General features: G+C 44.2%; 1 protein-coding gene across 2 annotated transcripts in view; it reads left to right on the plus strand.

The window, feature by feature from the left end:
• Positions 1 to 5,399: 5,399 nt before the first annotated feature.
• Positions 5,400 to 12,072, plus strand: part of PPP4R2 (protein phosphatase 4 regulatory subunit 2) — a 31,207-nt gene continuing 24,534 nt past the window's right edge. The window contains exons 1-2 of one of the 2 annotated variants that reach the window (XM_068408837.1): positions 5,400 to 5,544; positions 7,035 to 7,116. In XM_068408837.1, the coding sequence (XP_068264938.1) occupies positions 7,115 to 7,116 (2 nt within the window). In that variant the 5' untranslated portion in view covers positions 5,400 to 5,544; positions 7,035 to 7,114. Of the gene's footprint in view, positions 5,545 to 6,185; positions 6,262 to 7,034; positions 7,117 to 12,072 lie in introns of those variants that run through there. The other variant, XM_068408836.1, reaches the window with a different exon arrangement.

Here is a 12,072-nt window from a genome sequence, read left to right on the forward strand (position 1 = left end):
GTCTGGTTTTAATCTGAATGCTCTTGTAGTTTGTAGAGTGGCCTACAAGCAGCTTTCTGTCCTAGGGATGTGCTGGGAGGAAGGTGTGAGAAAGCAGCTTGGGAAGAAAACGGCACTGGCACTCGTTTGCCGTGGGCTCTCGGGGTAATATGAGAAAATATGTGTGGACTTGATGTGTGTCAGGGTAGGGATTAGTTATTTAGGTAAAGCCTAGAATGGTTATCACATGTAACTGCCTTTTTTTTAATCTTACTGCGAGTCCTCTTTCAAAGTAAAACCCAGCTCCCACAAATACGACCTTCATGTTGTCAGCTGTTTCTGGATTTGAGGCACCGCATGAGCTATTCTGATCGTTTGATACTCCCAAGTCTTCCGGATCTATTAAAAGCCTATTAAAGATTTTTAGTCATTCTCTCAGAGGAGGGACATAATTTGTCTCAAAGTGGCTATGAGGTACCTTAAAGAAAAAACAAAACACTTCTCCATTCTGAATGGTTCAGAGACACACAATATTTCAATGTCATTTTATTGTACCAGACTTGAGCTTCTGCAGCCATAAATTACAAACCAAACCAACCAAACAAAACCCCTAACCTCCTTTTGTAAATCCTTTGATGTGTATTGATGTACCATATTTTCTGAAGATCTAAGTGGGTCTTGAAACATAGGATTGTTCTCATTTTCTTCTTGTACTCACCATTCAGATTCCTTTGCATCTCACTTGCTTGGTACTGTATTGAATTGCTACAGATTCTTTCAAAGTACATGAACCAATTAATCAATTTCAGTTCAAACTGAGTTGAAATACCTTATAAATTGCTGCCACACATCAATGAATGAAATTACTTTAAGTCAGGTTAGGTCAGGGATCTCTGATAGCTCATCTAAGCTTCAATATTGAAAGCAAAAAATATCTGCTGGTCCTACGCCCTCCATCATTTTAATGGGCATCGGGCCTATTGATCTGTGCCCAGGGGTTGGACAGTCTATAATTCTGTGGAAACTTGCAGCAGTCTTACACTCCTAAACCTCAAGAATCAGGTTTTGTTGGTTGTTGTGGAGTCAAAGACCTTCTAGGGCAGTGAGATAAACTAGCCCAGCTGAGCCCCCACTCTGCTCCTCCGCTCTCCCCATGCGCTGCTGCTTGTTCCCTGCATTAGCTGGCCTGGCCACGCTGTGCTGGAGAGCTGCTGATGGTGTTGAGAGCTAACTTTGCAAAAATAATCGTTTTCACCTGGATCGACAGGAAGGAAGGAATAGGAAATGCAGGAGTGCCCTTTGTGGGTAGTGCACGTGAATCCCTTAAAGATCCATCAGAATCGGCAATAGATTTTCTGCCCTTTGTTTTTGTTTTTGTCTCAAAAGAGCGTGACATGATTATGTTGCTGTCGCTTGGTTTCTAGTTTGTTCTGGTGTGTTGGTATTTCAAGAAGATGAGAATGTGAAAGTACGTAATTACACTATAGAACTTGGATGTTACTTCTGTATCTTCCTTCAGGACGGATGAATATGAACATAATTCTTACCAATGCTTCATCTGAGCTGCTCAAGTGTGAGACCAAGTAAGGAAATAGAGATTTGTCCAAGCGCATCAGGCAGAACTGGACTCATATTGCAGGCAGGACCTGGTCCTCCTCTCTTTGAAAACTCTCAAAAAATTACGTTTTGCAGAAGTATAAAAGAAATCTAAAATGTAAATCTGAACAAGGCTTTGTGTAACTTCAGTGCAAGAAGAAAACCAAAATCTGGACTGGAAAACAATTTCTCATCGTTCTTTTGTTAAAAGCTTCAAACCACCGCATCTCCTTTCGTAACTAGGGGATTTTTTTCATTGTTGATTCTCAGTACATACCCTACAAGCAGCATTGGGAACTGACACAAAATGAAATCACACTCCCTGAGTATGTTTTTATTACAAGGTGTGCCAAATACCTGACAAAGAAGGGTAATTATCACTTCTGTTTCATTAACGAAGAAATGCAGGTATGATTGCCTAACTCATTTGCTTGAGATCACACACGGAATCAATGATGAAACTACCGACAAGCTTTTTGGTATTCTAGGATTGTATTTCAATGTTTCTCCTTTGAAAACAGAAGGAAAAGATTATTTGCTGTGAACTGAAATATTTTTCAGTTAGTTGAGGGGACATGGGTTTCAAAAGATGCAAACCTCCACTAAAAAAAAAAAAAAAAGGAAAAATTCAATTTAAAATGTCTTTCCTGTAGAAACCAAAAAGGTCCTTCTGTTTTCAAACAGAAATTCCAAATTCCACTTTTTTCCAAAGTAAGAACTAAAAGGATCAAAATGAAACCGGAGGCGTTCTTCCCTGTCAGGTAAATCCTGCAGAAACTGTTCTATTAGCTTCTATCTCACTTTCAGAGACAGGATCTCAGGGTGCCCCATCCTCAGAGCAGGGGCTGTTACCAAGCAGTGCCAAGGGAATGTGTAACTATTAAATAGCAAAGGTGCAGAAAGGCACGGGGCTGCAAGAATACCTCCGGCATCAGGCAGCATTCGAATCAAACCTCACCTGTTGTTTTGTGAGTGCAAAGTGACTCTAAAGTACTTAATAAAACTGTTGAGTGTGTTTTATGCTATTACAAACTGTTAAATTAGTTTTCCGTTTCTCTACAGATTGTAGTACAAGAATTTAGAAAAAGCATACTTTTTTTTTCCTGCAACTTGCTTTTTTAGTGAAGAAGTGCTATGTTGTCCCAGTTTTCAATAGTGATTCTAGGTATCTTGGGAACAACTGTATTTTTTTTTCTGTTTTAAAAGAACAGGCTAGCAACACAAGCTTTCAATTTGACAATGATGGGCTTTATTTTGTTCGTTTTGGTGATACCTGTAAATGGAATGAGATGTTGTTTAGGATGATTGAATTTGCTCTCCTAGGGTTTTTTAAGTAGGTTGTGTAACTCTACTAGACTTTAATATGCATGTTTAGGCCTCTCTAGGCTTGTTTGGGCTGGTGGGATTCTTTAAGAGCAAACATGCTGCGAAATGCAGTTCCTCGGGAAGAGCTGAAAATTGAGAGCATGTGACCAGCTCTGAGAATTATTACAAAGAGCAAGCTGTGCTGGGGACAGGAGCTAATGGGGTATCTGGGGGAAATGCAGGCAGCTGGGGTATAGAAGTTATGTAAGAGGTGCTCTGCTCTGGGAAAGGTCTGGTCTCTGCTCTTCTGAAGGTTGCAAAGGTAAACTAGTATTTTTGTTGCTTTAGCTGGACTTTGATACCTCTTTCAAAATAATGAAGTGGACCTCAAGGAAAAGGACACAGGCTAACCTGTAATCTGAATTGTAATGTCCTTTCTACTGTCGGTGCATCTGCATACAGGCCTTGGTGCTTCTGTCTTCAGCCCAGCATCCACTGCATGCTTTGAAACCTACCTTCCCCTGTCCTCTGCCAACTCTTTTCTCCACACAGCTATTTCCATATTGAAGAGATTTTTCACTGATGTTTTGGGGGAGGATATTGTTATTGCTGTAGAGAGCATATTATTGTCAAATTATAAAAGCAAACTAACGTAGTTTCAGTTAATACAGATTTCTAATGCTAGAAAAGTACATGTGCTGCAGAGGCCTTGAGGCAGGGAGAGTCATGGCAGCAGAGCTGCAAGGGCAAGGTGGCCAGTAATGAAAATTGTTAACTGTGTCCATGTCTCTGTGATGAACAAAGTGGTCAGAAGAAAAATGGCAGTTAAATTCACAAAGGTTTTAATGCCATCTTATGCACTGGGCATTGTTGAGTTTGGTTTTGGTTTTTCTTTTCCCCAGAGGTTTGGGCAAGTTGTATCTTCTTTGTCTCACTGGTCAGTGGTTAATAGAGTTGCTGGGTGGCTGCAAGGGAACATGTAACACAAGAGACATGTATGAGAAAGTAAAAGTGCCAAGTCCTGAGTATTGCTGTTGAGAATTCTTGTGTAAGTGATGTCCAGTGGGGAATGCCTTTTTCCTTTTCAGAAGCTGAGAATCGATCTGTGGCACAAAACCTAGACAATTCCCTTGTAAAACACTCAGAAGTAGCTGCACTCTAAAGTTGCACTTGAGTGAGCTTCCAGCTATTAATATTTGATCAGAGCGCGCCCCAAAATACTACATCTGAGGTATCTGTACCTGGTCTGAACTATTTTTGGTTTATAGAAGAGATGCTTTTCCTGCGCTCCCTGTCGTGCCGTGGCACAAGAGCATAGCAGCTCCGCTCTCCTCGTGCTTACAGCCATGACCGCAGCTCAGCGCTCGGCTCAGGCTGGAGGGGTGACTCAGCCTCCTCCTCCCACACGTGGGCTGCAGGATTCCTACCATCACAATCCACGTTTGGCCCTGCTGGGTGCCTTGAACAATGAGGCCTGGCCCGAAAGGTCAGTTCGTTACCCCACGCTGCCGCTTTTCCCTCCTCCTGCTGACCAGGCAGAGGGAGAGGGTCTCACAGAGGTTCATGAGCTCCCCTCTGCCTGACCACAGCTTTCACAAAGAACCCAGAACTTTCTTTGTAAAGTCTGCTTATTTCAACAAAGGTTTTCACAATAGTATGAAACAAGAACTTTGTACAGCGCACCTGTAAGTATGAAACTTTAAATATCCCTATTAGCGTTACGTAGTCCTCCAAGGGTCAAAGAGATCTGAAAGGTTCTCGATTTTAGAAGCCATACATTTTTTTAAATAAAAGTTGGGGTTTCTCTGTGATGCAGTTGCCAGCAGAGACCATTAATTGCACAACTTGTGGATCACTTCCTGCATGATAAAATCAACACAAGGGGTCAGAGAAAGCAGCCTGCAGCACAGGAATGCTTGCTGTGGGTGCCACGTTCATCTCCCAGCCATTTTCCGTGATCCACAAACTGGGTCGTTTTGCTGTAATGTTAGCAGCATTTCTAAGAAATGTGGCCATGTCACAGGTTTTCTGTTGTCAAGCTGGCACCTGGGAGAGTGGAAAGGTTAGTACAGCCATTGGCATTACCATCTTTTTAGGGACTCCCCTGAGACGAGATGGTACAGCGGAGTGCATTTCTGCTGCAGACAGCCGATCCACTCTTGCTTGCGATCAGCCTCGTGCTCTGCCAGGCTGACCCTGCACGCAAGAGCAGCGTGGACATGCCACGCGGGAGGACAGACACCTCTGCGCACATGGCTGCCTGCAAGTGCAGGCCTCAGGAGGAGACTGGGACACGATCCAGGTCTATATCAGGATTTTACCTAATATTAAACCACCGCAGACGTGCCAGCTCACATATGCCTAGAATAACAGTTGGCATCGATACTTGGCTACCTTATTTACAACTTCTTTTTGTGTGTGTGAGTGTTAAATTAGCATTTCCCTTTCCTTCCAGGAACAGCCACCGCACGTCCCTCAGTCCTACTGAAGCGTTCAGGCTGGAGGAGCCTGCTGGGCTGGAGCCCCCGCCGCTGCTCGGGGTTTACCTGCTCTCTGCTGGGCTCCCCTCCTGCCTCGCCTGGGGACCTCGTCCAGGAAGGAGTGACAAGGGGCAGCCTGGAGTGACAAGGGGCTGCCTGGACTTCTAACTTCGTTAGAGCTGTGGTGAGAAGGGACTATCCCCAGGACACCGGCAGCATGTGAGAGCAGCTGCTGGGCTTGAAGGTGCAAAACAGGGTGGGAGAGGCAGGTAGAGTGAAGAAGGGGGACGGTGGCTCCTCCTTGAGAATAAAAGGGGGGGCTGGCGTGTCTGTGCACACACAGATATGAGATTTGAGGGTGAGGAAGAGCCGTCGCCCTCAGCCTGAGGGGGGAGGAAGGCGCACGAGCTCCCTGAGGGGCCGGGGCGGGGAGGCCCCGCCACAGAGGCGGGAGCTCCGCGTTCCCCACCCCGAGGATCCGCGAGGATCTCCGTGGCGGGGCCGGCGCGAGGCGGCCGGTAGCCGCTGGCATAAGGAGGAAGAGGAGGAGGAGGAGGAAGGCTGCGGCCGGAGCCGGCCCGGCGCTCCTCGCCTCACAGCCGGGCGCTCCCTCCGTCCCTCAGGGCCGCCCCGCCCCGCGGCCCCGCCTCCCCGCGCGCCCCCGCCCCCCGGCGGGGGGGCGGGAGGAGGAGGAGGGCGGGCTGTCGGGGCCGCGCACGGGGACGGCCCGGGCGCCATGTTGGAGGGTTGCTGAGCCCGGGGTCTCTGTGTGTGCGCGGCGGCTGGAGCCCGTTTCCTGCGCGGGGCGGGGGGGGGGCTGGAAGAGGGGAGCAGCGCGGAGCGGGGGGGGAGTCGCCCAGGCGGATCATGGACGTCGAGAGGCTGCAGGAGGCTCTGAAAGGTGGTGCCGGGGCTTGCCGCGGAGAGCGGGGGGTGGGGGGAGCGGTGTCCCCACGCTGAGGGGGAGACGGGGGGGTCTCCCTCGCAGCTGAGACCGTTGTGGGGGGACGGAGCGCCCTTAGCTGAGGGCGGCAGCTCCCCTCCGCCGGGGACGAGGGTCGGGGTCCCCGTGCTGTGGGGAGGGGGCTGCTTGCGTGGGAGGGAAGGGGGTCCCAGGGAGTGAGGAGAGGCCCGGGGGCTCCCCGTGGGGAAGGGGAGGGGTGAGCCCCGAGTCCCCACTGCCCTAGCGATCCCCTCGGGCTCGCTCTGGGCTGCGTGAGGGCGAGCAGCAGAGGGAGGTTAGTGACCCCACCGGCTCCCCTCCTCCTCCAGGCCGGGGCTCCCCTCGCCCCCCGCACGCTGCCCGGTGCCCTTCCTCGGCCCGCGCCGGGGCTTGTCTTGTTCTCCCTCCCCAGTCCCTTCTGTGCTAGCCTGCCTCGCTGGACGCAGCCTGGGGAAATCAGCCTCTTTCTCTGTGGTAGCTGCTCAAAAGAAGTTGCAAATCAACTTTTGCTACTCAGATGCATGTAGTTTCTCCACACGAAAATACTAAGTGTTTCAAGGGCTGGGAAGCTGGTGGAACTCTTGGTAACAACTAAAACATTGTGAAAACATGAAAATATTTTTGTGCGAGCTGTGCTGATTGTTAAAGCAAATAAATCGCTCATTATTATGGATTTTTGTTCTATCCTATCTTCTTTTACCATTCTTTTTGTATCGTTCTCATGCCAACAGATTTTGAGAAGAGAGGAAAGAAGGAAGTGTGTCCAGTACTGGATCAGTTTCTTTGTCATGTTGCTAAGACTGGAGAGACGATGTAAGTGTGACTTCGGTGATCTTCAGTTGTAGCTTACAACATTTCTGCATTTTAAGTCAATGAGATGCTACCTGGATTCTCTTTTTGTCTGTAGATTGCTTCCATGAGCTAAATAAGCTTGCCTTACTTCCCATTTAGTTTTGGATGGATTGGTTTTGTTTGCTGGTAGGTAAGTTTATCTAACAGGGAGACTTTTTGTGTAGGCTTTGCTCAGGGGTGTCAGTCAGCTGCTATTGATCCTGCTCAGTACAGTAAACCTGTTGCTCTCTCTACATTTTATGTGACATTCAGGCTTTTTAAATGGAAAGTTTCTCTCACTGTTGTAATGTCTGCTGTATACTGTTGTAATATCTGTTGTATACAGTATCTAATAGTATTACTTACATAAAGGAATGAATGGCTTAGATAATCTCTTTCTAGGCTCTGTACACCACGCTGTGTGATGATTGTGTCTAAAGGCTTTGGATGAAGAGGGAAGAATCACGTAGTGCTTTCTGCAGCAGAGACGTATGGGAACTGCTCTGAATTTCCGTGTCGCTCGTTTTTTGGCTCGCCCGAGAGCGTGACCTTTCCTGGGCTGCCTTTCACAGGTGACCCTCGTGGGTTCGGTCCCCAGGTGGGGTGTAGCTGGACGGAGCCCTGCCGCACGCTCCTTGTCAGGGGCGAGCTGGTGCTGCGCTGGGTGACTTCCTTGGCGGATCAGTATTTGGCAGGAAGGGGAAAGGCTTCCCTGGGTGCGTTGCTATAGAGTTGCTCACTTTCTGGCTCCCGGGCTGTCTCCTTGTTTTTGAGGCCTAGTGCCAGATACAGGCTTCAGCAAGAGAGAGGAGATTTTACCAGTGTTTTGTTAGCAACCAGTGATCGCAGGGGCTTGCTTTGGCTTTGTAGAATCCCTCTGACTTGTGAGAGGTTTGTGGGTTTTGGTGGGGTGGTTTTCTTTTTTTTGGTAGCTTGCTAGTACTGCTTGAATTAATGATTTTGAAAGAAAAACAAGTTCTGAAATGTACTTTGCTCTTTGAATAGAAGGCTTTGGCTCAGCGGAAATATACAGCTGTAACGCTTAATATTTTGGTGTAGTACTTATTTTAGTATGGGCTTACTGTGGTGTGTTCTGTCTGTATAATATGTTTAAAATATTTTTCATGTTCTGAAGTATTTCTTCAGGCTGTTTTTATTGTTTCTGCCACTAAGACATATATTCCAAAGCAATTTTAAAAAGTGATTGTATAGGGGCAAGTTCTTGGGAACATTCTTCCCTATGTGAAACTTGGGAGAATGAATAAACTCCTGATTTTGTTTCCATTTGGGAAATCTAGATTTTTTTTTTTTATTATTATTGTTATTTATTACAAACTATTGCTTAAACCTGAACTGGTATCTGTCATCTAGAATTTCATGCAGACCCTGGCCTGGTATGTTTTCAGGGTTTTCTTTAGCTGTTATTTCAGGTCTGTAGCTTTTTTCCACCATTCTTGAACCTTTCAGTTGCATTAAATTGTTCTTTAATAAAATCTGGAGACAGACATGGAAATATTGTTCCATAATGTTTAATTTGCTTCCCATTACCTAGTGAAAACTGTATTTCTTCATCAAATATGTTTCTGTTTTCACTGGTGTGCTGTGTATCAAAGTATCAGGAAGAAATGAGTAAAAATCGAAATCTCATGGTAAACATCAATGTAAAGATTGGTAATATGCATTATAAGAACTTAATGTGTTTTTAAACTAGTGCAGCTTGACCACAGTTAAAGTGTTCCCTAATACATGTTAATTCAAAGTGAGCTAAATATTCTTTATTTCCAGTTATGCAAAAGTAACTTTATTTAATAGAAATCTAAACCAGAAATAAATAGATTGCCTTGGAATGAGAAGATGAAATCTAAAATAGTAGTTTGTAAGTTTGTAGTGACATTTATTAGGATTTTTATGACGTTCAGAGCTCAGTTTGAAGGGGAGGAAAAAAAAAGGATGATTAAATCAGGGGTAATTACACAAACAGTTTGCAGACTTATTTATTGAAAAACAATGGATCTTATTCAGTCACAGCCTGTTCCTAAAGTAACAAACAAAAAGTACCATGTAAGTGAGGACCAAGGAAAATAAGGACAAGTGAAATGTGAAGTATTTTTGCTTTGAGTTATTGCTGTTTGTAGGAGAGTTATATAGTGTACATGGGGGTTCTCTCAGCTTTTTAACTTACTCTATGATGAAGGCTGATTTTAGATGATATACTGCAGTCTGCACGCTGGGTTAAATGTGAAGTGTTCTCACCTCCCATACCTCTTCTGGACATAGTTGCAGCAGATCTTGTAAACAGTTAGTAAACTTAGTTTGAAAGGGTGCTGATGAAATAAATTTAAATGACTTTTAAGGTTCTCATCAAAGCATGATCGTGGCATACGTAGCTTGTTTAACAAATTGAAAGGATGGGCTTGTACAGTGTTGGGTGCCTCCCTGCTCCCGTGTGTGCCAGTGTGCTTATTCATCTGACTGAGTTATGAACAGGTAGACGCAGGTTTAGGTTAGGCTGTAATTTTACTAGTGTTTCTCTTGGCACCAGTCTTGGCTAACGCAGCCATTGTGTCACTGTTTCACTAGTGCTTGTTCAACTATTTATGTAGCTGCGTGGTAACCTAGAGCAGGAAACTGCTCGCAGTTGTAAGTAACTTTCTTTTTGGCAGTACTGTTTTTAACAAGGTTCAGCTCATTGATTCAGCTTGTTTTGCCAGTGTTAACTGGTATGTCAAGCCGCAGCGCAGCTGAAGAGGCGGTGTAGGGGAGGAACAAAGGGTGAGAGTTGTATAAGGCAGCAGTGCAACTATGATAAGGCTCTTCAGAGTGTGTGGTTATTGTAATTAAAAGTCTTTTTCATTTATAAGGAAGGTGTGGAATAAAAATGTTGCTAAATTTGGTTACATTATTGGTGTAAACTCAGTTGTGTTATCAATATGTTGCAGTAAAAGCCTGATCATGCAGTCATGTGTTAGCCTCACCTATTTGAAGTTTAAGCTATCTTCCTGTCCAAAGTTAACCATTCACTTAATTGTTTGTGAGATTATGGCCTGCATTTACAAAAGCCAGTCTAAACTTCCTTTATTATAGGTGAACAGAAGCAAAATTTTTTGATTGCATGGCTACTTCCAAATATTTTTGTTTCTTAACAGTTGCTATGGTAAGACTTAGCCTTAGGTGAAATATAAAGTTTATGGTTCAACCTTTTTTAATCTTTTGTTGAGTCTTTGGACCTTTTTCTTTTCAGAGGAGTGATGTACTCCTTCATGGACTTGACTTTTTACTAAGATACTAACATGGAATTTCCTTAGTGAGACTGAGTATAGTCAGGGAAGATCACTATAACCTCCTTTTCTCTAATTTGTAAAAGATCAGCATGACTTGCAAAACTGAGTAAAGTGAAGAGATATGAAATTTATTAGTCTTAATACTATACTGTATCTGAAAGACTTTTCTAAAAACAAGACATGTTTTTATGATTGGTTTTTGCATAAGAAATCTACTTATCTATTTTTTCTGTAGTAGAAATGACTTTAAGAGATGGTACAAAAGTCACAGCAATGTAATACTAGAAGTGAAATAATTTTTTTGTTCTTCTGAAGAATTCTTAAAGAATGAATACGGAGATCACTTCTCAATTGTGATCTTGTGTCTTGTATTTAAAATACATTTTCTCTTACCTCTTAGGAAATTCTTTTGGATTTAAAATCACTCTGCCCGTTCAATAGCAAAAATGTTTCTAAACCATATATTTAGGTACTTCACCAAGAAAATACAATTTGTTTGGTCTGGAAAGGAAAACTAGAATTTTCCTTTGGTTCTAAAGTTGAAAATAAACCTTAGAAAACAAAAGCAATCAAAAATTTTATGTCAGTTTTCTCTGCATTTCCCTGACTTCTGCCCTGGGGCAGGCAGCCTATAAAGCACAGTTTTAATGGCTTACTATAGTGGAAAGTATAATACAGATGCTTACTGACAGTGAAGGAATCCAGAAATAACTAGTAAAGTACCAAAATCTGGAGAAATACAGTATATAGGCAGAAGTGATTAACTGTAAAATAGTTCTAGGCTGAAGTAGAGAACACTGGCCTGGCCAGGATGTAATGTAGTTATACCAGTTCTTGCCCTAAATGCAGTATAAACAGCCATTGAAATACATTCTGGTTTTATTTCTTTGTGTAGTCAAATTCTTTCCTCAGAGTTTCCCTGGAAGATCTGAACTATTAATTTGCACCTCATCTAAGCCTGAGGACAGAAGTTGTGTCTTTGCTAGTTTCCTTGAGGACCAACATAAATGCTTTTCTGCAAAGTTTCTTGAGTGAAGTTTAATACATGTGATTGTAGAGCAAATATGAACATCTGTAGCACCATCACAGAAGAAAGTAAGTTGGAAGGGAATTCTGGAGGTCATCCAGTCAGACCCTGTGCTCAGGGGGGGCTAATTCCAAAGTTAGTTTAGGTTGCTTAGGGCTTTGTGCAGCTCTTCTGAAAATCTCCAGTGATGGCAATTCCATAGCCTCTGTTTGGCTCCCTGTTTCACTGCTTAACCACGTGCACTGGGAAGAATGTTTCCCTTGTAGCAACTTGGAGTTTCCCTTGAAGCAACCTGGGACCGTGGTCTCTTACCCCTCATTTGTGCACCTCTGAAGGGAATCTATTTCCGTCTTGCCTGTACACGATTACCCCTCCAGTGAAAGACAGCAGCCAGATTCCTCTACCATAGCCTCGTGTTTTCCAGAAGGTGACATGCTGCCTTAGCTTCCTGCCTAGGTTGTGTGCTGCAGCTTTGTTAACCATCTTGGTGGCCTTCTGCTCATCTTACTTTCTGCTCATCTTACTTTCTGCTCTCTTTTGCATTGGACATAGTATTGTGGTTATGGACTCGTAAGTGCCAGGTAGAGGGGTATAATTGCTTTCTCTGATACTGCAAATGTATCCCAGTGT

Source organism: Nyctibius grandis, chromosome 10 (assembly GCF_013368605.1).
Source record: "Nyctibius grandis isolate bNycGra1 chromosome 10, bNycGra1.pri, whole genome shotgun sequence".
NCBI lineage: Eukaryota > Metazoa > Chordata > Aves > Nyctibiiformes > Nyctibiidae > Nyctibius > Nyctibius grandis.